This window comes from Lagopus muta, chromosome 19 (assembly GCF_023343835.1).
Source record: "Lagopus muta isolate bLagMut1 chromosome 19, bLagMut1 primary, whole genome shotgun sequence".
Classification (NCBI taxonomy): Eukaryota; Metazoa; Chordata; class Aves; order Galliformes; family Phasianidae; genus Lagopus; species Lagopus muta.
This window is the reverse complement of record NC_064451.1, coordinates 8,335,956-8,361,405: the sequence shown is the minus strand read 5'-3', so window position 1 is coordinate 8,361,405 and position 25,450 is coordinate 8,335,956. Positions and strand designations below refer to the sequence as shown.

Here is a 25,450-nt window from a genome sequence, read left to right as displayed (position 1 = left end):
TTATTAGCTCTGCAACGGATCTGCATTTGAGACAGTGTGCTTAATGGAGAAACGGGTGATGGACTGGCAATCTGATAAAAGCTGCCTCTTGTTTCTGCCATCAGTTCACTCACTGCATTACAACCTCCTGTATTTGACCCAAACCAACCTGTTCTGCCAGCTGAAGCTGCTGCCTGGACTCACTTAATTCTCCTTTCAGCATCTCCAGTTCATTCTTTTTTTCTAAAAAAACAGTTGGTGAAAGACATTTTCAATCAGTGTAGCAATGGAACAGATCAATACGATGGGAAAAGCTTACAGAGATGTGGTGACAGGACTGGCACAATAGAAAGGTGCTATAAAGGAAGGGAAGAAGATTGCTCACCCACATCAGAAGATGTTTGCAGAAAAAGCTTCACCAAGGAGGGATCTCCAGAAAGATCCTCCCCCAGCAGCAGTCAGCCCTTAAATGAGGCCTAACAGAGGGGCAGCCTCTGGGTCAGCCCAAGACACCCCTTCCTCCACCTGTGCTCCCAGGGCTGACCTGGCCTTTCCCCAGGTGCTCAGTGCTTCAGTCTGGCACTCAACAGCTCCCATACAATCAGCAATCAATGAAATAACTTTGCAGCTAAAATTTCTTGTGAATGAATAAACAGAAAAGTTTCCATCTTACATTAAGTACTTTCTGCTGGTAGGCATTTGAGTATGCTGATAACATCACAGTTGTTATGTAAAAGAAATTACATTAAAAGATGTAATTAAACTATGCTACAGCTTAGAAACTGCAGTTTCATCTTTACCTTGAAGATCTTTTTGTACAGCAGCCATCTCTCCACGCAGTGACTTTTTCTGTTCATTCAGTACATCTGCCTCCTGCTGCAGGCTTTCAATCTCCAGTTCCATTCTCTCTACCTTGGACGACGCGGCTCCGATGCCACCTTCAGCAGCACTCAGGTCTCTGCAAAATGTGAACGCATGCTGGTGGTTTGTTGGAGGTCCATCGTGCACCCAAAGCAGCTGCACTCAGCAGTTTGTTCTCAGCTCAGGGAGATGCTGCCCAGCAGCCAGACGAACAACAGCTGTCTCGTTCCAAGGCTGAACATTTTGCTTTTCATAGCATTTCTCACTGCATTGCCATGAGAAACACTGCTGCATTCAGTGCTGCCTATTTTCTCTAATTCTGCTATAGACATACTGTAGACATGCCTAAATCTAAGCCTCCACAGAGTAAGAAATGAGTTCTGTAGTATCAGAGCTATAGCTATGTTTCTAATTACAATAAGTTACAATTCGGGACATTTTTCATCACTGATCACTTTTGCAGACAATGTCTCCTGCTCCCACCTTCTGGTTTGCGACAGCTTCCTTTCCAAACTCTGACAGTCCTCTTCAAGCTTTTGCTTCTCTTTACTCAGAGACTCAATATTGCTTTGCAGAGCGCGCATCTGAGAAACCAGGTGTTCACTTTCCTGACGGTCCTTCTGAAGCTGTTGCTCCTGCCAATCCACTTCCCCTTGCTGACACTGGAATAATCTCTGAATATTCTCCAATTTCAGCTTCTCCTGGCAAAGAAAAATTGTGAGCAACACACGTGGTGAAAAAGATTGAGTGAATGTATTTATCTGCAGCAGATTAAAACCTTTCATCCACGGATCACTTGCAGGCTACACTGCTCCAATTTAGGAGTACAGAGAACGTTGCCCAGACCCTAACAGAATCACAGAATGTGCATCTCTCTTCTTTCTAAATTGAATACTTACTTCTAGAACTGCAACCTGAGTCTTCTCCAGTTCATTGACCTTCTGATCATGTTGTAGCTTCAAACCCTGAAGTTCATTATTTTCAATCTCCAACATTTCCAGAACGTGTTTCAGTTCTAATAAGATGAAAGAAATCAAGGCTTATTGTAAAGCACATTAAATGCATTCTGCTCTCTAAAAAGACATTGGAAGAGGGGAGCGGGGCGGATGAAACACACTGATGCAACCCCTGGGCAGCACACTCATCTTCACTTGGCGTGTCAGACACACCACTTGTTACACCTAACCACGTTCCTCTACTAGAATGTTGCAGGCTCCTGTGTCTCCTCTTCCCCTTTTTGCTGAGCTGTTACTGCAGGACAAGCATCTGACTGGCAGACAATGAAGTCAGTTTTTTTCAGAGGTTTGCAGGCTGCTGCTGGTTACACTTCCCACCATCTGAGAGGACACAACTGCCTGAAGGGCGATCCTCTGTTCCTCCTCCACTCCAGGTGCCTTCTGTGGCTGTGCCACAAGCAGCCAGCTCCATCACACAGCACTAGCACAGAAGCTTTAGTCCCCATGGGAGATTTGTTTTTCCTCACCAAAGTGAGAAACTCAAATCCCAAGAGCAAAGCAACACAAAGCACTGCCTCAACTCCAGCAGAGGGCAACGAGTCAGAGTTGGAGTCTGAGTCTCTAACTAGGAAAGCTTTCTCTGCAGCCATTCACAGTATTTAAGGAGACTGCAGAAAATATGATGGCACAGATGTACAACTGGAATCTTAGAGCATATTTATTTTCAGTCTGCACAAAATAATATCTACCTATCTTATGCTTGTTGATTTGTCCAAGTATTATTTGAAGATTTTCTTCCTCTTTTCCAATATCCTTCCTTATGACCGAAAGCTGTGCTCTCTTCTCATCAATTTGGACACCCAGTTCTCTCCTCTCAGCATTAAGATCTTCCAGAAGAAGCCTTATTTCCTATGGAAATAACAGTGTTAAAATGAATGTCATTATTTGCCATTTATTTTTCCTTTAATAATTTAAAAATATTTATTAAAATGTAACAAATCTATTGTCAACTATGAACTCCAGAATTAAACTGTCTAGAATATAGTTAATGGTGTAAAGAAACAAAACATTATGTAACATTTAGGGGAGAGCCTTGCTTGTAGGCAATTTAAAGTACGAATTTCCATGGAGGCTTTGATCCACAGCATCAAGCAAGTGAACAGGAAGGCCTTACAACAGAGAGCCAGAAAAAGCATCACCAGAGGAAGAAAACAACAAAAACAATGTTGTTAATCTTGATCCTTTTACTTCAGTGCTGGGTGCATGGATCTAGCCAGTCTTCCTTTCACAAAGAAGCGTGGATTCCTTTCTGAGCAAGGAAACATCAACACAGGAATGGAGGAGACAGACAGCTGGCTTACATCAGGGCTGTTGCATTTTAAGCACGCTGATCAGACTGATCTGCTTTAGAAGCTGCCTTTGGAGAATTATTTTACGTGCTTTTGTTCCCCAGGAACCAATTCTGTATTACCCAGAAACGTTCTCTTTCTTATTTGTGCACCTTGTCCAACCCATGAGACACGTAGTCATAAGCTTGCTTGTTCTGCTTTTCAGATTTGGGGAGGACATAGAAAGCAAAACTGTTTTTGTTGAAGTATTGTGATGTTTTTATGTTTCTATTCTTTTGCTGTTCTCCACAGATGTAAGTAACTGAAAGCTAATTTGGAAAAGTTACTTTTATTTGGCGCTGTTTCTCCTTTGCTTCAGTCTCCCCATCTCGAAGAGCTTCCTTGAGGTCACCTTTCTTTTGAGCAATACAGTCCTGAAGGGCATGGAGCTGCTCCTTCCTCTGCCTGAGCTGCTGCTCCACAAACAGCAGCTCTTGTTGCTGAGCAGTAACCTACGACACAGAGGTTCAGCACCACCACCACATCTGAACACTTACAGTTTTATGGCCACACACATACAAGAAATAAATCAATGCAATCCTGTTACCAGTTTGCAGATTTACTCGAGTTGCAAATCACAGGAGAATCCCATCACAGCAATGAGCTCCATTTGCTGGACTGCTGTGGAAGGGCCAGCACTGACAATTAAGCTTTGATCTGCACAGTGCAGCCCTGGGCCTCAGAGGTACTTATTGCACTTGAGAATAAGAAGCTTAAGAACACAGAGAACTCTGCACTAACATTTATCACCCAGAAATGCAGACAGGATTGGGGTCAAACTAAACACAAACCCCAAAACAGAAAATATTCCCCTCACCAAAAAAAATCCCCAAACAGTAATTCAAATGACCAACAGTGACAAAAAAAATAAGTCACAGAATTAAGAATTAGAACTTATTCAGATAAGGCAGGTTGGAGCCAAAGACACTTCACAGTCCCCAGTGACAACAATGACACTGATACTCCCGAGTTGACCAGATGCACCTCACCTGATTTTTCAGTCCTTCCAGTTCAGTTTTCTTGACCTGAAGAATGTTCTCTGCTTCTGTGAGCATTTGGAGGTGATGCTCCTCGTTACCTTCTGCAACTTGAATATCTCCTTGAAGCTTCTGAAGGCTTACAGAGAAGACAAAAGGCATGGTTCAGAAGAAACAAAAATACATAGAATCCTTAGAGTTGGAAGAGACCTTTAAAGGTGATCCAGTCCAACTCCTCTGCAGTGAGCAGGGACATGCCCAGCTGAGTGCACTGGGCACACTTATTAGAGAAGGACATCAGTTTAAGGTAAATTTAAGATAGATTTACCTTCCAGTCAGCATTTCTATTTTCTGGTTTAACGACTGGAACTCAGAGTCTCTTGCAGACACCACTTTGTTGATCTCCTTCAAAACACCTTCCTGTTCCTTCTTACGCTGTTCTAAATCCTGTGTATCTGCCTGCAATGATCTACAAAAGCATTTATGCCCTTACATATTTACGTTTTAACAGCTCCCCACTCCAAAAGCCTTGATATTTGAAACAGTCTTGTTCTCCTCTTCCCCATCTGATGCTAATTCACAACAACAGGGTACCTTAATTGCTGATCTGCTTTCACAAGTTCAGTAGCCATTTCCTGAGCCCTTCGCTCTAGCTCCTCTGCTTCCGTTTCAGTATGGAGCAAATGCTGTTTGGCACGATTGTACTTTTGAATGGTGTCTTTAGTCTAGAGCAAAAATTGAACATCATTGAGATGACACAACCCCCCTTACCCTTTCAACACCTATAACCTACAAGTCAGCTGCCCAAAAATGACCTCCACCTTACTTGAATATTATTCTCTTGCCCCAGAAGAGAAAAGCTTCCTCCCCTTTGACAAGGACCAAAACAGTTTCTTTCAGCACAGGTTATCCCAGGGCTTATTTTCAAACAGAAGCATTTTTAAGGGCTGCAGGTTATCCATGTAAAAATAAACTGCTTACATAAAAATAAAAGTAAACACCTTCTGCCTAAAACAACCAACATAACACAGAAATCCTTCTGCACTTCGGGCTTTACTCGCCTTTCCCCGTGTGCTCTCAAGTTCCATTTCAGCTTCTGTGAGAAGCCTGTCTGCCTCTCTAAGCTCCGCTCGGCGTTTGAGAAGAGTCTTCTCTATACATTCAATTTCTTCTGCAATATCTTCATGGTGTTTAAGAGATTTTTCTAACTGTAGTTCTGCCATTAAGTTTTCAGTATAGCCTTCAACAAAGTCCCTGAAAGCCCAAGAAGAAAAACAACGAATTAAGCTACAAAACATCAGAGGCTCAGCAGCCTCCTGCAGTTCGTATAAAACATGTAACAGATCAACAAGAATGTTAGTTATAAACGTGTCCAAATCTGCTGTCACTGGAAAGAGTTTTGGCCATTTCCACTTGCTTGACCAGAAGCAGTGTGCTATTCTTACTTGCGCTTGTTACGTGTTTGAGCTGCTCTGTGCAGCTCTGCCACTTCGCGTTCCAGCTCTTCTCTCTCATGCAGAAGATCCTCCATGTTCTGACGTAGTTCTTCCATTTCGTTCTTGCATTTGTGCCCAGCTGCCTCTGACCATTTATCTCTGTATTTCCGAGACTTCAAATGACGCACAGTGTCTTCTAACCTTGAGACTTCACTCTCCTACACAGGACAGCAAAATTAAGACTGATTGTCCTGTTTTTCTATTTCAGTGCTCCAAAACACATAAGCAGTTACAGATAGCAGCGACCAGACCACTAACACTGGAGACAGGGCATTCTTATCAGCAAGCTCTCTGAGATTTACAGTCTTGCCACAAGACTGCTTTGAGTTCTTAAATTTTAATCTGCAGAAGTGAGATTTCTTTTTCTTCTTTCCTTTTAAAAAGCAGACATTACAGGATGCTCTTAATCTGTTCACAACCCTGCCACCCTGTGTCTTACCAAGTCGTGATGCTTGGGTACATTGCAGTGAAGACCTCCAAAAGGAACGAGTGGGACAGCAAAGTTTGGAGGAAGAAGGCCATAAACAACCTGGGCTCCCACAGGAGGCAGGCCATAGGGAACAGAGCCAGGAGCAATGGAGGCTCCATCTGCAGCTGCAGGAGGAGGGCTGGAAGCCACAGCTCCTTGGGGTGGAGGAGCACCAGCTGGGAGAAGAGTATAGATGGCTGCACCAGGCGGTGGGACAAAGGGCAGGTCTTTGTGAGCATGAGCTTCCACGTTTCCTTTGCTGTCTTCTTCTGCTCTTCCAGCTTTAAACACAGGAAAAAAAAGAAGTGTTTTGTTTTTTTTTTTTTAATAAGTTTTAACAGAAAGATTTCTTGAATTGCAATACAAATATTTACTTTCAGCACTGTTGAACAAATTCACCAGAAATTAATATTAAATATCCACTAATGCGTATCAGAAATACTCACTAGGAACTCTAAGCACACCCACATTCATTACACTCCTGCACACTGTGAGACCACGAGACTCACCTTTATTAGGATTTGTTTTGTACCACCTGTTTCTGACTGGTGAATAAACCCAGCACCCTCTTGATCTGGGTAAGTCTTCCTTCCTGACCTGACTACACCCTTTTCTGGGTGGGGAGGTGCCAGGGCACTGTAAACCAACTCCAGAGTCTTTTGTGCTGTGAGAGGCAGGAGTTGAGGCCTAAGGAAAAAAAGAAAAAGGATTTGTTCCTATAAGGTACTTTATTCTAGAAATAACAAATAAAGGAAAATAATTTAATAATTGTAGACTTTCTAAAGCATTGATTTTTTTCCAACAACAGGCTCTACACACCCTGCCTTCTCTCATTTTTAAGCATTTTGCTGCTTTAAAGAGAGAACCAAATATAACAGTATTACTCAAATTCATATATAAGGAATTTCCCCATAACAAATGCCTCTCTACATAACAGGATTTGAATTTCTGACCTGTGATGGTGGCACATAATACCAGTATCCTCTTCTTTTTACTGGATCTGCTATACTGGTGACGTAACCATTCTGGCATGAGAGTGCATTTCTGAGTGCTGCAATTTCATCTTGCAAGTTGTCAATTTCATCCTTGTTACCTGATAATCAATCACACAGTTTTATAAGCATATAAGACAAATAACTAATGACACTGAATGTATCCTAGTCTAAGAACTGCACAGAATGGTTTCCTGTTTGTTCTCCTAGAACAAAATCCCAGAGCTCTAAAAGCTTCCCATGTTAGTGAGAAATATGCACTGCTGCAGAACAGCTTGCTTCCCTACCTGCAGGAGACAGAGATAAGAGATTACCTGCCCCAGTGTCATCCAGCAACCATCTTAAACGCTCAATTTCTGCTTTCTGTTGCTCCACTGTGTCATTCAGTTCATCAATTTCTAACTTCTGAGAGCTCAGTGCAGTCTTCTCACCAGCTTTCCCCATTTCGTGTTGAAGCTGTTTTAAGTTTAAATCAAAGCAAAGCATTTCAATATAAATTACAGTAGAACATTTTCAAACAATCTTACATTTTCCCACAGAAATGCTCACTCAGCAAAACACTTGTACCACTTTGATGCAACAGAACTGTTCTTCCATCTCCTCATATGATGGAGGCTTACATGTGCAGCCACATGAAGACATGCAAACAAACAGGCTTTCTTCAAATTCAAACCACTGAGGGAGGTGTAGGGCAGGGAAGAACAGTGACTTGGGAAAACTTGAAGAGAAAGGCCACAGCAGGCAAGTAAACACGGCCATTTCAGAACACCAATGAACTGCTCTCCACATAGTTCACCCTCCTCGTATAACAGAGGAAACATTGCTTCAACTCACTTGTTCTTCCTTCTGTTTCAGAAGCTGTTGTAACAACTCTATTTCTGCTTCTGCTCGGGCAAGATCCCGAGTTGTACGAGCTGCCTCAACACAGAACTCTTCAGCTTCCTCAAATTCCTGAAATTGACATTTTACCTTAAGTTTAGTTTACAAGAACATCTCACAGGCTTCAGGTGTCTCACAAAGCTTTATGAACTGCAGAGTAACAGGAGACATCACTGCTTGTCTGTGTTGGAATTCAAGAAAATGACAAAAACAACAGTCTGCATAAACTATTTCTCCTTTAACCTTACAGCCTTTCTGCAGAGTGAATTTCAACACGTGTTCGTATGAAGCCAAAAAAAATCAATTTTTAAAGGTTTAAATTTATGAACTAAATTGTTTTTTCTTTTGCTTTTTAGTCTTACAAAACAATATACTGTTAATTGATCGACTTCCAATTGCTACAGAAGATAAAACCTACCTCTCTCCCATCTTCTAACTTGCAGCAAGGCAGCCTGTTAATCCAAGTTAAGTCAGACACTGATTTATAGTATTTCAAGATGAGGCTGACTAAAGCAACAGCTCATCTGGCAGGATAATTAAAAACAAAGACTTGAAGCTGAATTTGAAAGCAACAAAGACAGTCTTGATTATTATGGCATTAGAAAGCACTGCTTAATTATAACTAACAATTAATTACCAACGTTGATTTACCTCAGCTCGTTCCTGATTAATTTTGAGAACAGTCCCATGAAGAGCCTGCAGCTGGTTTTTAGCAATGCACAGCTCAGCAGCCGCCAGTTTATCTGAAGTGATGATTGCTCTCTTCAACTCCTTCAGCTCTTTATCCAGATCAGCAAATTGCATTTGTGCCCTGGCATCTTCTATTTTTTTCTGAAACCAGGAAAGCAACAGGTTTCACAGTAATTTTAAAAGAAAAGCAGCACAGAATAAAGGCCTTTCCACACATCCCATGTGGTACTGTATACACAGAACTATCACAATAATACAAGAATCAAGGTGTCCAGTTGCACTTAAGAAAAGGGCTGTATTTCACCTTTGTGTTCCTTCTTGCATTTGAGCTTCATCTTAAGAAGCAAAATAATTCACGAGTTCTTTAGATGCTCTTTTCCTGAGCAGCCCAACACAGAGCACACACTCATGTCTATTCCTACCCTTTTCTCCAGGTCTTCTAGTTGAGCAAGAATAGCCTCTTTTTCTTCATCTGCCTCTTGGAGCTGTTGATCAGCCAGGCCCTGGATTTCTTCCATACTCTTTATTTTTTCACGTAAAAGTTGAATTTCATTCTCTAACTGATGGACCTTGTTCTTATTCTGCCTGTTTTCAGATTTCACCTGTACATGAAGTATGCAAGAATGAGCAACCAAAACAAAGTTTCAATTAAAACCCACCCTATTTTAATGATTTTCAGACCAACTTTTTGAACGCACCACTAGTAGTATATTTTATACCTAAAGAATAGCAAAGCTATTCTAATCACAATCAACAGTGCCCTATGCCGACTTGAGTTGTTGAACTTGCTTCTGGCAAGCAACCGTGAGCAATTTATCTGCTCTTAGTAAAATTACACTTATTTGAAAGATGGAGGGAAACAAATCTACATTTGTCATAAACCTTGATCCTTCAGCTGCAACATGCATATTTCAGACAAAGCTGAAACTGTCTCAGTCTTGCTTTCACAGCTTTGATACATGCCTGTCTGTATTTCTCCTGTATATCTTCCAGTTTTTCCTGCTGAGATACCATTTCCTCTTGCAATTGCCTCTGTCTTTCCCATGCTTTCTCTTTCTCCCTCTGTGTATCAGCAAGGATGCTATTGAACTCTTTCTGCAGATTTGCAAGGCTTTTCCCCAGAACATCAGCTGAATTCTGACATCTGAAAGAGAAAGCTTCATTATGGAAAACAGTAACTTTAAATCACAATACTAGGCATAAAAGCAACACAGTCCAGTTCAGAAGTGCTAGTTTAAAACATTCAATGGAAATGAATTCAGGGGCAGTGCTGAGTAGGTTGCAGTGCCAGTGTTACTCTGCTCTGTCTTTATTTCCATTTTCTGTAGCTAGGGACAGAGGAGGAAAAGAAAAATTCTTTATTTCCAGTAGTGAAACCCGAGAGGAATGTGTAATAGAACCCTCAGCAATAGAGGTGCCTGAGCTCAGGCAATGCTCTCTCAAACACAAGGAAGGTGCTAAAGGTCACGTTTGAACTGCCCTACATCACAATACAAAGGATGCAGCAGATGTACCTCATTGCTCTCACCTATGGAGCAAGAACATGTGCATAAATCTAAAACTGTTTCTATTTTACTCACTTAATCTCTCCTGCTCCTGTCCGAAGCTTTTGCTTGAGCTCATTTATACGAGCCAGGACTTCCTCAGGGTGCATCAAGTTACCCACTGCATGGCTTAGCTGATTCTGAAGATCTTTAAGCTGTTGTTTCAGGAGATTGTTGTCTCCCTAATAGATAAATGCATTTACATGTTGAAAAATATTCCAACAACAATTCAGAATGATCTTACATTTTCCTTAATGAAACTATTGTGTTTATACAAGCAAAGCACAGTGAAATCACAATATCCATATGCTACAGTGTTTGCAGTTGTGCCACCTCTGTCACAGACACCAGACCAAGAATCCACGCTTGACCAACGGGACCAAGACTTGAAGTCTGCTCTGCAAATTGGCAAGCTGTGGCAAAAATTATAGTTCTAATATCTGGTGAGGATCTTTCGTAAGCTGGTGGCCATTTTACCCTCTGAGGTGCATGAGATGGGACAAAGGGATTTGGTGAAGGCAAAGGACTGAACCCAGACTTGCCACAATGAGAAAAACTGATGCAATAAAGTCAGGCTTCTCCCCCACCCCCAGCTGCACACAAATTGTTCTCTTACTGACACTGTACTGAATGAGGCTTGTGGGAAATTAAGATTTACACAATTTATCAATCCTACTGCAATATAGGAGAGCAGCCCCGACATTATTTCAAAGGTCAGTCTAAACATCCAAAATAGTCAGATAAAAGTCTGTGGTGCAGGATCTCCAGATGAGAAATTTGCCAGGCACCACTGAACTTCAGAACAAAAATTCTTCTCGCTTTCCCCCACTGGCAGTGAAAAAGCACACTGCTTGTCAGGAACTTGCTATGGCAACAAGTACTTCACCTGCAGTTGTTTGAACTGAGAAAGCAGCTTATAGTTTTCTTGTTCCTTCTCTTCTGCTAATTGTGCTTTGCTCAGAGCATTCTCTAATGCTTGCCTTTCCTTCTCAAGTTCAGCTTGCAGGGCTGACAGTTCCATCTGTAAACACAAACAACCTTCAGATTAATAATCCCACCTCATCACCCAAATGTGCAACAGCTGTGTTTCTTTAGAGAATAACAACAACACCCCGTAAGAAAACAAGCATCCCAAGGTAGCCCATCAACATACAACAGCTAGTATTTCTTTAGCATTTGCAGCACCAGTCACGATGATGATGTTCAATCTAGACCTGGCACAAACGTGTCTTTCTCACTGGGAAACCAACAGATTTACATTTATCAGAGTTCTACAGAGAATTTCCAAGTTTTGCCTGAAACACTACACCCAAAAGACCTGGAGGGGCCAGGGACAAAAGCACTTTGTTATGCATTTTTATGTATTCCTGATGGTGGAATAAGTCATTGAAAGAAAACTGAAAAATCAGCAACCAAAAAAAAAAAAAAAGCAGCCAAAAAAACCACCCCACCAACACCACGTTCATTTCTGATTAATGGAAACTGAGCCAAGATGCCAGTCACTGCATATCACTGCATCTGAATCCAAGACAGGATCCCCAACAGCAGGTTAAGATAAAATAGGAATGTGTAACTTGAAGCACACATTGTTCTTACCCAGCAAAAAGCCAGAATATAGAAAAACAAACAAAAAAGCTAGGAAGCCAAATTTCTACTTGAAACAACAGCAAAGGCCAACCTTGTTTTCATCTGCTATACTCACAAACATACAAAGGCCTCTACAAAGAGGCCACAAATTCTTCCGTCTTGCTGCAGTGCAAGGTTACACATCCTAATGAAGTGATACTTCCCTCTGTTCTGGGACATCCCTGGAGGAACAATTCCTTGCAAATCACTGCACAGGCAGATGGTAAGCTATGCTGCCAGCCCAGGCTGATTGCCACTCTGGTAACATTACAGCTGTGTTCTCACCTGGCTGAGTTGTTTCAGTCTTTCCAATTCTTCCTTCTGCCGATTGGTTTCAGTGTCTCTGTCTCTCAGCTGGGCTTCCAGTTCAGCCTCGTAGGCACTGACCTCCCCTTGGCCTCCTCTGAGCGATTCATTTATTTCTTGCTGCTCTTGAAGCGCGCCTTCAAGCATTGCTATTTCCTGGAGTTTTACATTCGTTCAGAAATACGTACACAGGAGAAACAGGATTTCTTAGATTATGTTGCCACTCTTCCCCTATTCTTCAGTTCACTGTTAACTTGAAAGCTGGTATATCAAAACAGAGATGCTAAACCTAACCTCCAAATATCTCAAACAAGACAGGCAGCATTATTACATACGCAGGCCAAGTCACTGGTGCTGTGTTCAGACCTCACCTGAAGTCTGCACAAGTTCCAAAGGTGCAGCCTAAAGCAATATGCATTAGTCTAAGATATTAACATTTACAGAAGACTCTAGGATACTAAGACAGCCTCTTAAGGAACTGGATGATACATTTTGAAGGCCCGATGCCTCTCCTACTGCACATGAACACATCTGATAGATGTTACCATGTCAGAAAGTAATTTTGTCCAGAGAGCTGTGTTTTGCCATTCCCAAATTTGACTGCTCGCTTAATTTTAAGTTAATCCTTAGGTATCTCAACATGGGAAGAAACACAGCATTAAATCTTACCTTTCTCATATTTTCAGCATCCATCATAACCATTTTCAAGCTATTTCTTTCATCCTCTAGATCTGCCAATCTCTGAAGCAAAGATTCTTTATCCTTCTGCAACTCCTTACATTCATCATTGGCCTGTTTTGCTTGATGCTTAACGCCTTCCAGGTATTCCTGTAATCCAACTATAATGCTTTCTAAATCCCTTTTCAGTGCTTCGTTTGTTGCTATTTGACCTGCAGAAATGCAAAGTGAATTGAAGGTATTGAAGAAACCATGTTTACTTACAAAACATACAGAACTGCCACTACTAATCTTTAACTAAGTAGGTGAACACACAATGAAAACAAGCAACTTGAACTCACGCAGAAAGTGCTTGTGCTGTGTTTTAAAGGCCAGGATTTTCAACATTACTATCTGTGACCACTGGAAAAGTTGAGCAGAACCTGCAGTTCTTTAAACACCTCCCTCCATACACACATACTTCCTTCTATGATGGCACTTGCTACTTTTCTGCCTAAATCACTTTTAAAAATCATATGCTTTTCTGGGGCATCAACTCTCACACAGACGAGGTGCATAGTGGATAAATACATATTAACATTAATGAAGTACCTCACTTAAATCAGTTTAAAATACAGAGGAAGAAAGTGACTCACAGAAAAGACACTTCTGTGAAGGCTACAATGATCCAAGTGAATCTCAGCTAGCTCAAGAACTAGATAAGAAACTGCTTTAATGTTTCTGAAATTAGCATATTTTGACATTATCTCAAGTCTAAATGAAAAAGCAGCTCCCTAAGGGTATTGAAATATCAGTACTTCACTTGTTCAATTAAAAGCAGAATAATTCTTCCTGACGTAACAACTAAATTGCAGATGACAAGAATGTGTTGAGAAAACAACCACTCAGCTCACACTTGATCAAGGGCCTTGGTACCTCAACATTTTTATCAGCTCAATTACATTATTCTAGATACAAAAACACTTTAAGACACGAACAAAAAATTACCATCAGTGAGCTGCTGCTCCAAGTCCTTGATTTCCTCAGTTTCCTTAGCAATCCTAGAAAGCATTTCATCCAGGCGAATCTCGAGCTGTTTATACTGTTTGTTCATTACCTCAATCTGCTGTTCTTTACTTGCTTTTTGAGCTCTCATGTGAGCCTGTAAATGACAGTTGGAAAGGCCAAGCAGAACTGTGTCAGCACAGATTTGAAAAAGTCAGCTCACATTTTAGCTCAGTTCTGCAGTATCTCATTGATACTCATAGAAGTGACCAGTGCAACCCATCTTGTGGCGCTTGGTTCTGATTGTTTTCCTCTTTGCTACTTCAAAAAGAATCCCAGATAGGCAAGCAGCAGCATTAGGCAGTCCTGCCCCCTTGCTAAGGCATGTTGTATAAGGTGTGAGCTTATAAATCAGTATTTGTCACTATTACCTTTCTTCCTGCTGTACTATTTCCTCTTTCAGTCAAGAACAAACATGATTTCCCCCAGAAGCCTTATCCTATCATCGTGCATTGCCTTCCCAGCACAACGTGTCAGGTCACCACCCAAAGGAAAATACCATGAACATGCAGCAAGTCATTCTAACTTAATAGCCAAGTTCTACTTCAAGCTGAACCATTTCTGTATTTCTGAGAAATGCCCCTGTTCCACAGCAATTCCATAGTTCACACTGATTTCATCAGGACTGCACATGTATTTTGTATGAACTTAACTCATCACGTCAACTGTGTACAAAACCATGTTATCAATACAATATGGTGCTATATGCTTCCCATCAGACAAAATTACAAGCAGTTTAAATACCATAGAATTCAGGAAAGTACATCATTTATACTGTCGTAAAAAACAGCACTTTTCTCCTTTCTACTTGAAAAAGAAATCAAGCTAACAGAAGCGTGCATTCTCAAAATGTTTGCTTGTAAAGTTCCTCCTGCAACAAAGTAATTGTTTAAGGGAAAAAAAGTAGATTTCTCTATTTTAATGCATTGAAAGCTACTTTTAACCCTTCCATCAGCACAATTCAACTTGCCACCTGTTAATAACAAACTACCCTTCAGCTCTCAGAAGTGAAATTTCAACAAGCAGAAAGCAAGCCGAGGTGCTGCTGCTGCTGAGTCACTTTGCCGCAGCTGCTGGATGTTACAGGAGCCCTGTTTAAAAACAACAAACACTTACAGCTTTGCCTTTGTCTCTTCTTCCTTCGGGATCACGTGCAGGGCCGCCCCACCCCCGCTCTAAAGTCAGTCCGATCGCCCCGCCGCCTCCAGCACGATACCCAGCATCACCTCCCGCTCCTCGGCCGCCCCAACAGCAGGAGGTAGCGGGGGGCCGAGGGGAACCGGGAGGGAGCGGGGAGCCGGGAGCGGCCCTCCTGCACCAGCGCGGCGATTGGCCGGGCCGGGCTTCCTGCGCCGTGATTCGGAGCGCGGCGGCGGCGGCGAGAGGGGCCGGGCCGGGCCTGGGCTCCGTGCCGAGCGCGCCCAGCTCTGCCGGCCTTAACGCATTTTTTGAAAGTGGCTGCGCGGCTCGGCTCGAAACGGGAACGGAGCTGAAAGTCGTTTTGACTTTGTGTGCGTCAGGGTGTCAAGCTGGCCTGAAAAACTCTGTTTTAAAAAGTGTGTTGTTTTAAAAAACGAAAAACACAGTATTTATAAAGAAAAAAAAAATTCGATTTCATAGTTGTGTAAACATTTGCCGTTGCTGAACACAGTAAGTAGCTCAGATATCGTTAGTTTTGCTTCTGTGCAGCACAAAAGAAGGTGGCTGTCAAGCTATGGCAATGCCTGGTGCCAGCTTTGCTCCCTAACTGCAACAAGTGACACAGAGCAGCCTTCCAGGAACAGCAGGAGGCCACGGGCAGCACAGGAAGGTTATTAGTCCCTACCAAAGTGCTATTAGAGATCTTTTCAGAATTAGAAAAGATTTTACTGAAAGCAGAAAATTTCTGCTTCCAAGGCTCACAGCAGGTCTGTACAAATCATAAAGACCCAGTTCTTAAAGCGTGAGCAGCTTCCATGTGTGACGTGCACTGAAAATGGTTGCTCAGATGTTGTACAATTGGTTTTAGGTTTGAGGAGTTGTATGTGTTCTGAGTAACAGATGAAGCAAGTTCTCCTGACTGCCACAGACATTGCTAAGTAGCTAAATAACGTATAATCCACTTAACTACATTTCTCAGTCTGTGAATATAGATAGCAAATGAAAACTGAAGATTGTGGTTTTACTCACATGTCTTGGATCTTTAGAATTTACAGAAGCAAGAGAACTCTTCAAGCCTTCAAGCTCTTTCTGCTTCTTCCCTATTTCTCTTTTCTGATTCTCCATTTGTTTCTCCAGTGCTAAGGCTTCCTCTCGTAGCTGATGCAGTATTTGTATCTTCTTACTCAGCTGCTGCTCCAAATCCTCCCTGTTGGCCTGTGAGACCTGGGGATGGCAGCAGGAGGTTGGCTGAAACGGTTATACTGGAAATAAGAAGCTGATCAAGAAGCTATTAAACCAGCTTAGCCCAACAGCTTGTCTGAATATGATCCAATTATTTGGTTCTTCATTGCACATATGTACAATGGCCCCTTAAAAAAGGATGGGGAGAGAAACACAGCTGTGTTTTCTGCATGATCACTGTTTCAGCCACTTTCCCCTCCTATCCACATAGAAACTCCTTTGCGTACTTTTTTCTGAGCCAGAGCACCCTCCAGTTGTTGCAGTTCCCCTGTTACTTCCAAAACTTGTTGCTCTGCTTTTCCTATTGCATTTTGCAGCTCTTCTAATCTCCTTTGTGCTGCAGAAAAAAAAAAGCCACACGTATGTTTTAATGTGCCATACAACACTGACTCATTTTTCACTAATCAGCAAAATCAGAATGCGTTTTCTTTAAGCAGTGATAATCAAAGCTAATCCCCATTACTCACAGAGTAGATCCAGTTTTTAATGTGAATGACACCAATTGACAGATCAGAGGGGAGACTCCCCTGGCATTCTTTTATATCAACTGTAATTATTACAAGATTTTTTGCTATTATTTTAAGATAATTCAGTATGAAACACTTTTGACCCCACGATATCATCAATTACAGGGTTGAGAAGCAACAGCAGTTACAGCCTTTGATACACTGTTGCCATTCTCTTGTCAAACACATGTCAACAGTTCCAACAGTAGAATAAATACTGCTATATTTACTTTTTTTAATATTAAAAAAAAAAAATTACCTGAATGAATCTTTTTTTCTTTACTCTCCAATTGCTCATCTAGAGTTTGAAACTGAGGTTCCAGCTGGGATTTCATACACAGATCATTTTCGTCTGATTGCATTTTTCCAGTTCCCATTTGCTGAGCTTTACTAGCAATGTAGCCTTCTGTTATAAACATGTTTCTTTTGTACCTGGCCTTACCAATGTATGGGCTTTCACCAGGGACGCTGTCAAGCTCAACATCCTGCAGTGTTAAAGCAATACAGCTGTTATGTCACTTACACATCTGCCTCAGAAACAGGGTTGCTGTCAGCTCACAGAATGCATTTAAACACTCTTACAGTGCCATTACAAATGAACAGACTATTAGCAGATACATTTGTATTTGGGATCTGCTCAGTTTGTTGCCAGTGGTCAATAATGCAAGAGGGTATTTAACTTTTGGAGGACTTTTTCTTAACATTTTAGATGTAGAAGTAACACAGACCATACTCAGTCCATTACACTGTTACACTTAAATATTTAAACTTCACTAATCGTGAATGATGAATTTTTTTAGCTACGTTTCAGTGGTCTTTGTTTCTTGTGCAGACTCACCAATGATTTTAATTTTGCAAGTATCACAAATGTTAGCTTCATTCATTAGGTGGGGAAAAGGGAGAAATTCTAAGATGTTGTTTAACTGAAGATCATTCTGGCTTGTACAGTTTTTCAGACTGAGAGGGCCTCCAAAATTAAGCCAGAAATGAAAGCGATCATTTACTTAATCATTAATAAGAATGAAATGATTGTTCACTGACTCTGTTCAGCTAAAATGTACGTGTACTAATTTTCAGCAAGTTAAAGGTCACTCAAGATTCACTTTAGATCAAATCATGTAACCTATGGTTTTAGAATGAGATTTTTGTATTTTAGAACTCCTTGTAGACCTCTATCTATTAGAACAAAAGAAAAACTATGGAAGTTTGGTATTTTCCAAGCAACTGAAAAGAAAGAGAAAAAGAAATCAAAAAGATCCATAAGTTTAAAATTATTACCTCTGATGGAAAATAGTTTAGTGGCTCAAATTTTGCATCAATCTTATAAAATGCCAGTTCCTGCTCCAACTCATATTGCTTCTGGCAAGCTCGTGTCAGCTCCATTGTTTTCTGCTTTAGCTAATGAATCAGTAAGCAAAGGAAGATGCATTCACTGAATTCTCATTGTTATCACCATTCAATACAGAACACTGATTTCAAAACAAAGTTCACATTAGAAGAAAGATGGTGTATTTTGGGTCGAGGACATCACAAAGTGCCACTTCATTACAAGGTACAACATGACAGCTAAGAGCAGACAAATTCCACAGTACAACACAAATGATCACATGAAAGGTCTCTTAAGTTTAGAAGCATGAGAGGTTTGAAAGAATGTCTCTAACTCCAAGGAGTAATTTGGGTACAGACCTTTAGCAAAATCTATACTGAATATATTTGCTGTTATTAATGAGAAATGAGATCTTATTTCTAACAGTCTTAAACTGTATATAAAAAAAAAAAAGTATTATCTCCATTGTCATGTGTATAAAGCCTAAGCATTTCATTTTAGTTTAACTTTGGGCTAGTTAGGAATTTTTTTTTTATTATTATTTTTTTTTTTTTAAAGAGGTCTATCATGTGATTCCCTTTTAAATCAACTTTCTGTGCTGAATACCTGAGGGAGAACATGCAGTAATACTCCAATAGACAGTGGAAAGCAAAACTACTGGAGAAAAAGAAATAGGTAAGACTGGAATAAAGGAGAGAAGGCTTAAAGAAAGATTGTAAAGAAACATGTCATGCAAAAACAAAACAACAACCAAAAAACCACACAGTGAATACAGTCTCACCAGACCTCTGTACAACATTTCTACTTTATTAAACATGCAAAGAAAGCCTCGAAATCAAAACAAGCATGCAACCCAGGAGCACAGCAGGCTACCTTCAGTGAGGAATAAAGGCTCTGCGGAAAGGGACTGTGACAAACCAGTGCACAGCTACAGGGAGAGAGAAGCAAGCAGAGTTTGTCATCCAGAGGATAAGAGGGGGCTACATTGCAAAATATCTGCTGCCAAATCTCACTATATGAAAACTGCCTTTTAGGAATAGGCCACTGGTTAGTAAGTATGTTCAACACAAGAAAGAGCTACATAAATATTAGCAGTAGAGAATCTGAAGGATAAAACGAGAGGACAAGGCTAACAAGAAAGATTAAAAGCCAAACATTGCACTCCCAGAAAGTCATTCGCAACTGAGTGTTCTCCAGTCAACAGGAGTTTTTCCAGGGCCATGGTACAAATCTTGCATTTTATAGCTACCAATGAAAGACAACTGTCAGATGCAAGTTTTAGGATGATGTAAAGAAAATACAAGAAAACGAATACACTTGGCCTGGAAAAAGAAGCATTACTAGAGTAGAACTTGTATGCATAGCTTGTTACTATAAAAATAGTGAACCTTTTCCCCCCTCAATACAGCACCATTTAAAGTTCTGAACAAAGGAGATTCAGTACACAGATAATTTAGAGCAGCTTAATCTTTTATCAAGTAAAAAAACCTATTACTACAGATAAAAAGTTTCTATAAACTATAAATTGTGAGACTGGTACTGACTGCTGGTTCAGTATACTTACTTTTTCCACAGAAGGAATATTGAAAACACTCTTTAGTGCCTTAACTTACGTCTTCCAAAATACTCGTCTTAATTCTTAGCATAATCCTACAGCCATTTGAGTTCTCCCACTGGCATCTGTTTCTGATAACAAAACTGTTCCAAATAAATGATTATCTTACCAGTTCATTTTTGGTATCCACATCCCTTTGTAGATCTTCACAGCTTTGCTTCTGCTGCAAGGTTTTTTCTTGTAATGATTTGTTGACCTCATCTTGATGGTGAAGCTGCTCAAGTACTTTAGACTGGTTAAGTTTAAGGTTCTCCATCTCTTGTATTGCGTTCTCTAACTCCCTCTCTAATTTTTCTATCTCTTCTGAAAAACGAAGTAAAAGAAGCCATTCAAATAGAACTCTTTTCCAGCTAAATTCATTTGGTGTCACTTACCATAGTTCTAATACAACATTATTACCTAAATCAAACCTCTGTAGAGCTTCCTGTCTGTCACGATTTGTCACTGGCTGCCCATCCAAGTTCTCCAGTGCTCGCAAGTGGAATATGACGTACAAGCGGTAGTGAGGCAGGCTGGCAACTGGATTACCAGCAAGGAACAGAGAAGTCAGATCTTGTAGAGGCTTCAGTTTAGCTACTTCATGAAGCTAAATGAAAGGCAAATGGTACAGTGATTAGACATCTCCAACAACAACTAACCCACACATCACTGAATTTGATTGTATAAGATATTACAAGGTAGAGCCATAGCAAATAACTGCCTAAAAATCAACCTGTTTCTTCCATTAAAAAAAAAAAAAAAAAAAAAAAAAGGCAAAAAGAGCAAATTTCATTAAGATTGATTTTGGGAAATCCAAGATCACAGAGCCTGTGGATACACCCAACTTCCATTCCTTCAGACTGGTTCATGAGAAAGGAGATTTTATTAACTGAAGAAGGTACTCAAAGCTGGTTTATCTTTCTTCTTAAATACGATGACTATTTCAGAAACTGTACTACTGACTTAATTTCATAGACATTCTGTTTATATAAAACATGGAAATTAACCTGGACCACAGAAGTAAATTTAGTCATGCCCTAAATACAAAAACAAGTATATTATCTGCATGTCTCCCAAAACTTGAAATCCGCTTATCGTAAGGGACACCACCACATGAAAAAGGCATCACATCTGCAAACTTTTCCCACTTCTTCAGGAAACTGTAAGATTTTGAAAACAAAGCATGTTTACACTTGAAATAACTGGAACAACAGGAGAGTTTATCCTTAAGAACCAGCTTTGGTAGGCTCACAACAACTGTACTAAGAGACACTGAGTGATTCAGAGTAGGTCAAACAACATAAATTTACCAGTTCATCAAAAGACTGTTCCTTAAGTGTGATCACTTACTGATGATACTTTATTCTGTTTCAAGTTAAGGATGCGCAGGGATCTCAGTTTCTTCCCTACCCACACAGGAATGTGCTCAATCTCGTTCCCTGCAAGGTTCATCTTTTGTAGGTTACGTAAATGTTCCATGCCTTCAATCTTACTGAAAATAAGACACAAAACTCATTGTGAAGCACATAAAAATTCACAGTGCAATTGAGGCATTATGGTTAAGATATGGAAAATCTATTTCAACTAATTACCATTCAAGAAACAGCAAACAACAGCACTGTAACAAACATTGTAATGAACAATGGATTCACAGTTCAAACAAAATTAGAATATCTTGCTTTCACATATTATGGTAAGGCTATGAACAAATAAACCCAACAATTTTACAGCAATGTTCTATTACAGTGACCAAAGTCTCATTTTTACACCTCTCCACTAAAAACTTATTTACATAAGTGATTATGCCATTTTAATATACCCATTTTGCTCTTCTTATCCTCCAAATGTAGTTGCACATTTACGTGACACAGCTGAACCAAAATAAACATTTTTTCCATATAAAAGCAAGAATCAACTTAAACTGATGCTGTAAAGAACTACTTTTTAAGTATATTCATTAAAATACTGAACTGCTTAGTGAGGAAAATGCTGGGTTGAAGTTTCCCTGGGCATTAATCTAAAGAGATGAGTATCATAAAGTGGGGTAGAAAATGCTCGTTGCCTTAATCTTCTTGAAGTAAAAACCAGTTGTCTACAATGAAAGTGAATGAAAACAATATACAATGAAAACATGCAGCAATAGCTAAAAACTACTCTGACCTTTTCAATTCCTGTTAAATGAGGAAGTTGTATGAATGTAAACGTGTAGAAATGCTTGTTTATTTCCTACTGTTAACTTCTCAGCCAACACTGCAACTTCTCTACAAAGTTGATCCCATGTAAAGATCAAACTTAGTAACTAAAGATAGTAAAGGAAACAAAATTTTACTATTGCTTCAACCATTTCTCTTCAACTTCCGATAACAGAAAATACAGCACTTCTCAAAACTCCTTCTTTAGATACGTTTTGAAGATATTAAAAGCCACAAGCTTCTATGAAATAAGAGTTCACTGAAGCTTTATAGTCTTGACATGTAACTGATGGGAAATGCTATTTAGCTGTCCATACTTCTCAGCTCCCACTCAAACAATAACAGTGTCAGCTCTGTCATATCTGGAGTTTTCAAAGCTTTAAGCAGCATCTCTGCTTACCTGATCTTGTTGTAAGACAAATTGAGTTCACGCAACTTCAACAGCTTATCCAGCTTTTCAATCTTCTCTATTTGATTGTTACTTAGATTCAGTCTCTCTAGTTTAGAGCATCTTTCCAAATTTTCTATGTACTGAAGAACAGAAGATTTACCCCTTAGAACTGCAGCTTTAGCTTTTTCTTTAAATGAGGCAGATTTATATTTTTAACAAACACATTCATTAAAAAAGTGCATTATTCTAACATAATCAGTTTCATTGTTGAATTCAAAAAGTCTTAAATTCAGTGTTCTGTAATACTGGAGAAAGAAAACTAGATTTTAAGTTTGCACTGAATCAGTTTCACTTACATTAAAGGGAATTTGCTATTTAAAAAACAAAAACAAAAAAAATACCACCACAATTCAAACCCTAAAAAATTAATGCTCTAAACTTCATTGTAATTGATTCATGGTACCTTCTTTTGCACAGAAGTCTCCACTGACATTCTATCATTTTTATTTTGACAGAAGCTGGTTATAGAAGGAGGCCAACAGAGCATAACTATTTATATCCACTTACAAACACATCTTTATTTGAATATGCTATATACACACACATATTATACACACACTTTGTTTTATTACCAGTTACGTTCAGTAACTTACCTTGAATTTCTTGTCCCCATCCTGTGGTGAAGAAAGATTCAGTGAGCTTATATATGCCAAATTTTCCTGTTTTGACAGACTTTTTATAAGGGGTTCTGTAATGTACCGAACACCTGGACTGACACCATTTTCATCTGAAATTAAACAGAGAAACTACCTTCAGCGGTAAAAGAACTGGTGACTGTTATATTCATCTTGTACCTCACACTGAATACAGGAAAAGCACTGAAAATTATTCTCCCCCACATGAGAAGAAACAGCACACCAGAAGCTTTTACAGGAAATGACATGTTAGAGTAAGCGGCTGTATTCTTCCGAAAATGACACAGTACATATTACATCTTCAGTGTTCTTCTCCCCCTGGAGCAGACTTCAAGGAGTGAAAATCTTGTTTTCCTATACAGATCCACTATTATTTTTGTTGACACATTTGAGCATCAAAACAGCAAAGCAAATTCTCATGTTTCTTTCCAACAAATCATTTATCTTTAAACCACTATCACAAAGTTCACAGAACATGGGCTTTTTGTGGTTTTAGTGCATACTTTTACCTTCATAAAACTTAGATTCAAAAGCAGCTTCTACATTTGCTGTAGTATCAAGCTGTTGATTCTGCCATGCCCTACTTTTGCGAGCAGGTGGAGAAGCCTGTTGGCTTAGGGGAGATGATGATCTGGTGCCTGAACCAACAGAAGACATTGGAGTAGGTGTCCGAAAAGCTGACATCTGTGATTTTCCACATAATTCTTTTTTTAAGTAGCTTTTCTTCATTGCCAAAAATATAGAATATCATCTGATCAGTATCTGTAAGGAAATAAATAAACATAATTACCTGCATCAGCTGAACTCTTAGTGTTTGCTTGCCAACAGAAGTATGTTGTTTAAGAATTTTAGGTGCTTGTTGACAGTTTGAGACAACGCAGAGGTGATATTTGAAAAGTTGTCTTTTTAGCATAAGAAATATTTCTAGCAATAATAGGCTGCCAAAAAACACGTTCAAACTAGTTCTCCAGTGGGTGACAGCTTCCATTCTTCATGGGCTAACACATATCTAGAGGAATGCTATAGCTGTTTACTTCTGCTATCCCAAAGCACAACCTTCATCTGGGTAACTGTATTGCAATTTACGGCTTACAGCGCCTGGAGACACTCAGCTCAGAGTAACATAACTGGTAGAGAACAGGAGACAATTAGGATCCCAACTGCTTTTACTAAGGCTAGAAATCACCAAACTGCAGCTAAAAAAGCAGCTACAAGTAAAAGAGAAAAAAATAAAATTAAAAAGAAGTCTAGCACTGACACAGTGCTTCCTTTCCTACCAACAAGCTGTCCTGTGGCCGTGTGGGAGTTCCAGAGAACTGTCAGTAGAAGCTTCCACCAAAGAAGAATGTGGTTTCCCCAGGGACAAGCACAGAAAGAGCCACGCTCTGCTCTGAGTCCTTCCTCATAGCAACCATCTCCCAGGGACGGAGTTTCACCAGGACAAGCAGAAAGCACACTCTCAAACATCCTTTCAGAAGCATATGCTATTGTGGGAACTTCGACACAATGTATAAGCACTCATACTACAGAAAGCTTATAAGATTTTCTGTCATTTAAATGGATTTTTTCACTGAACCTTTATAAATAAGAAAAGAACGGAAGTAAAGGCCACTGTTCAGTCTTACTGTGTGGGGACACTGCTCATCCGGGACAGAGGAGATGGAAGATGGTAAGACCAAGTGAAAAGCATCTACGGGAAACGCCTTCGTGTTTTAAGGAAAAGCAGTCAGGTATTTTAATGAGATTTCTCGGAAAGTACTGCACTCCAGTGATGCAAAGCCCACCAGAACTCCCTTGTTAAAGGACGGCAGTCATGCACGGGTACAACCGGGCCGTGGCCGCGACCCCGGGGCGCACCTCGCAGACAGCCCGAGGGCCCCACAGCCTACAGCCCGCCCACACCTGACGGGAGAGCGACCGCGGTGCTGCCCCCAGCCCCAGGCAGAGCTCCGTGCCCCAGGTTTGCGGCAGGACCGCTCCCTCAGCCCACGGTGAGGCGGCGGCGCTCGCTGAGGGGATGGCGGTTCCCGCCAAGAGCGGCCGCTCTCAGGCCTCGTGCTGATTACCTGGGTTGACATGGCAACGCCGCTTTGCCGCTTCGCCGCTTCCCGCTCGGCGTAGGAGGACGAGGTGGCCTCCTAGCGACCCCCGTGCGAAGACCCCGGCTCTTAGCGGCCCACTTCTACCGCCTCCCTTCCTCCTTCGAACAGCCGGCGCCTTCGCCGACCGCCAGGCCCGAGGCGACGCGGCTCCTTTAAGACCCCGGCGTGAGGAGCCCAGCAGCCGCCATTTTGTTTGGTCGTTGGCCGGCGATGGGTGAACGGGATCGGGGGCGGGGCTTCGTGAGGCCACGCCCCTCAGCGCTTTCCCGCCGGCATGTCCGCCTCAGCGCGCGCTGAAGGAATCTGAGCGCCTACTCGCTGCTCACCTTTAGGTGTTTTGTTTTCATTAAAGCCTGGCTTACTGCATACAGAACGA

At 40.8% G+C, this 25,450-nt stretch overlaps 1 protein-coding gene across 6 annotated transcripts in view; it reads right to left on the bottom strand.

The window, feature by feature from the left end:
• Positions 1-25,294, bottom strand: part of CNTRL (centriolin) — a 32,476-nt gene extending 7,182 nt beyond the window's left edge. For 4 of the 6 annotated variants that reach the window (XM_048965757.1, XM_048965758.1, XM_048965759.1 and 1 more), the window contains exons 1-35: positions 25,039-25,294; positions 23,482-23,734; positions 22,931-23,064; positions 22,287-22,417; positions 21,045-21,186; positions 20,115-20,301; positions 19,825-20,018; positions 18,052-18,171; positions 17,033-17,258; positions 16,495-16,604; positions 16,055-16,249; positions 13,829-13,982; positions 12,833-13,053; positions 12,143-12,319; positions 11,118-11,252; positions 10,268-10,413; positions 9,651-9,831; positions 9,110-9,289; positions 8,649-8,828; positions 7,953-8,069; positions 7,433-7,574; positions 7,080-7,219; positions 6,636-6,813; positions 6,097-6,407; positions 5,607-5,815; positions 5,223-5,415; positions 4,756-4,886; positions 4,490-4,630; positions 4,174-4,300; positions 3,472-3,636; positions 2,546-2,705; positions 1,740-1,855; positions 1,324-1,541; positions 780-937; positions 149-222 (exon numbers count right to left, since the gene is read on the bottom strand). In XM_048965757.1, the coding sequence (XP_048821714.1) occupies positions 149-222; positions 780-937; positions 1,324-1,541; positions 1,740-1,855; positions 2,546-2,705; positions 3,472-3,636; positions 4,174-4,300; positions 4,490-4,630; positions 4,756-4,886; positions 5,223-5,415; positions 5,607-5,815; positions 6,097-6,407; positions 6,636-6,813; positions 7,080-7,219; positions 7,433-7,574; positions 7,953-8,069; positions 8,649-8,828; positions 9,110-9,289; positions 9,651-9,831; positions 10,268-10,413; positions 11,118-11,252; positions 12,143-12,319; positions 12,833-13,053; positions 13,829-13,982; positions 16,055-16,249; positions 16,495-16,604; positions 17,033-17,258; positions 18,052-18,171; positions 19,825-20,018; positions 20,115-20,301; positions 21,045-21,186; positions 22,287-22,417; positions 22,931-23,064; positions 23,482-23,701 (5,613 nt within the window). In that variant the 5' untranslated portion in view covers positions 23,702-23,734; positions 25,039-25,294. Of the gene's footprint in view, positions 1-148; positions 223-779; positions 938-1,323; positions 1,542-1,739; positions 1,856-2,545; positions 2,706-3,471; positions 3,637-4,173; positions 4,301-4,489; positions 4,631-4,755; positions 4,887-5,222; positions 5,416-5,606; positions 5,816-6,096; positions 6,408-6,635; positions 6,814-7,079; positions 7,220-7,432; positions 7,575-7,952; positions 8,070-8,648; positions 8,829-9,109; positions 9,290-9,650; positions 9,832-10,267; positions 10,414-11,117; positions 11,253-12,142; positions 12,320-12,832; positions 13,054-13,828; positions 13,983-15,001; positions 15,254-16,054; positions 16,250-16,494; positions 16,605-17,032; positions 17,259-18,051; positions 18,172-19,824; positions 20,019-20,114; positions 20,302-21,044; positions 21,187-22,286; positions 22,418-22,930; positions 23,065-23,481; positions 23,735-25,038 lie in introns of those variants that run through there. The other 2 variants (XM_048965760.1, XM_048965762.1) reach the window with 2 other exon arrangements.
• Positions 25,295-25,450: the final 156 nt, after the last annotated feature.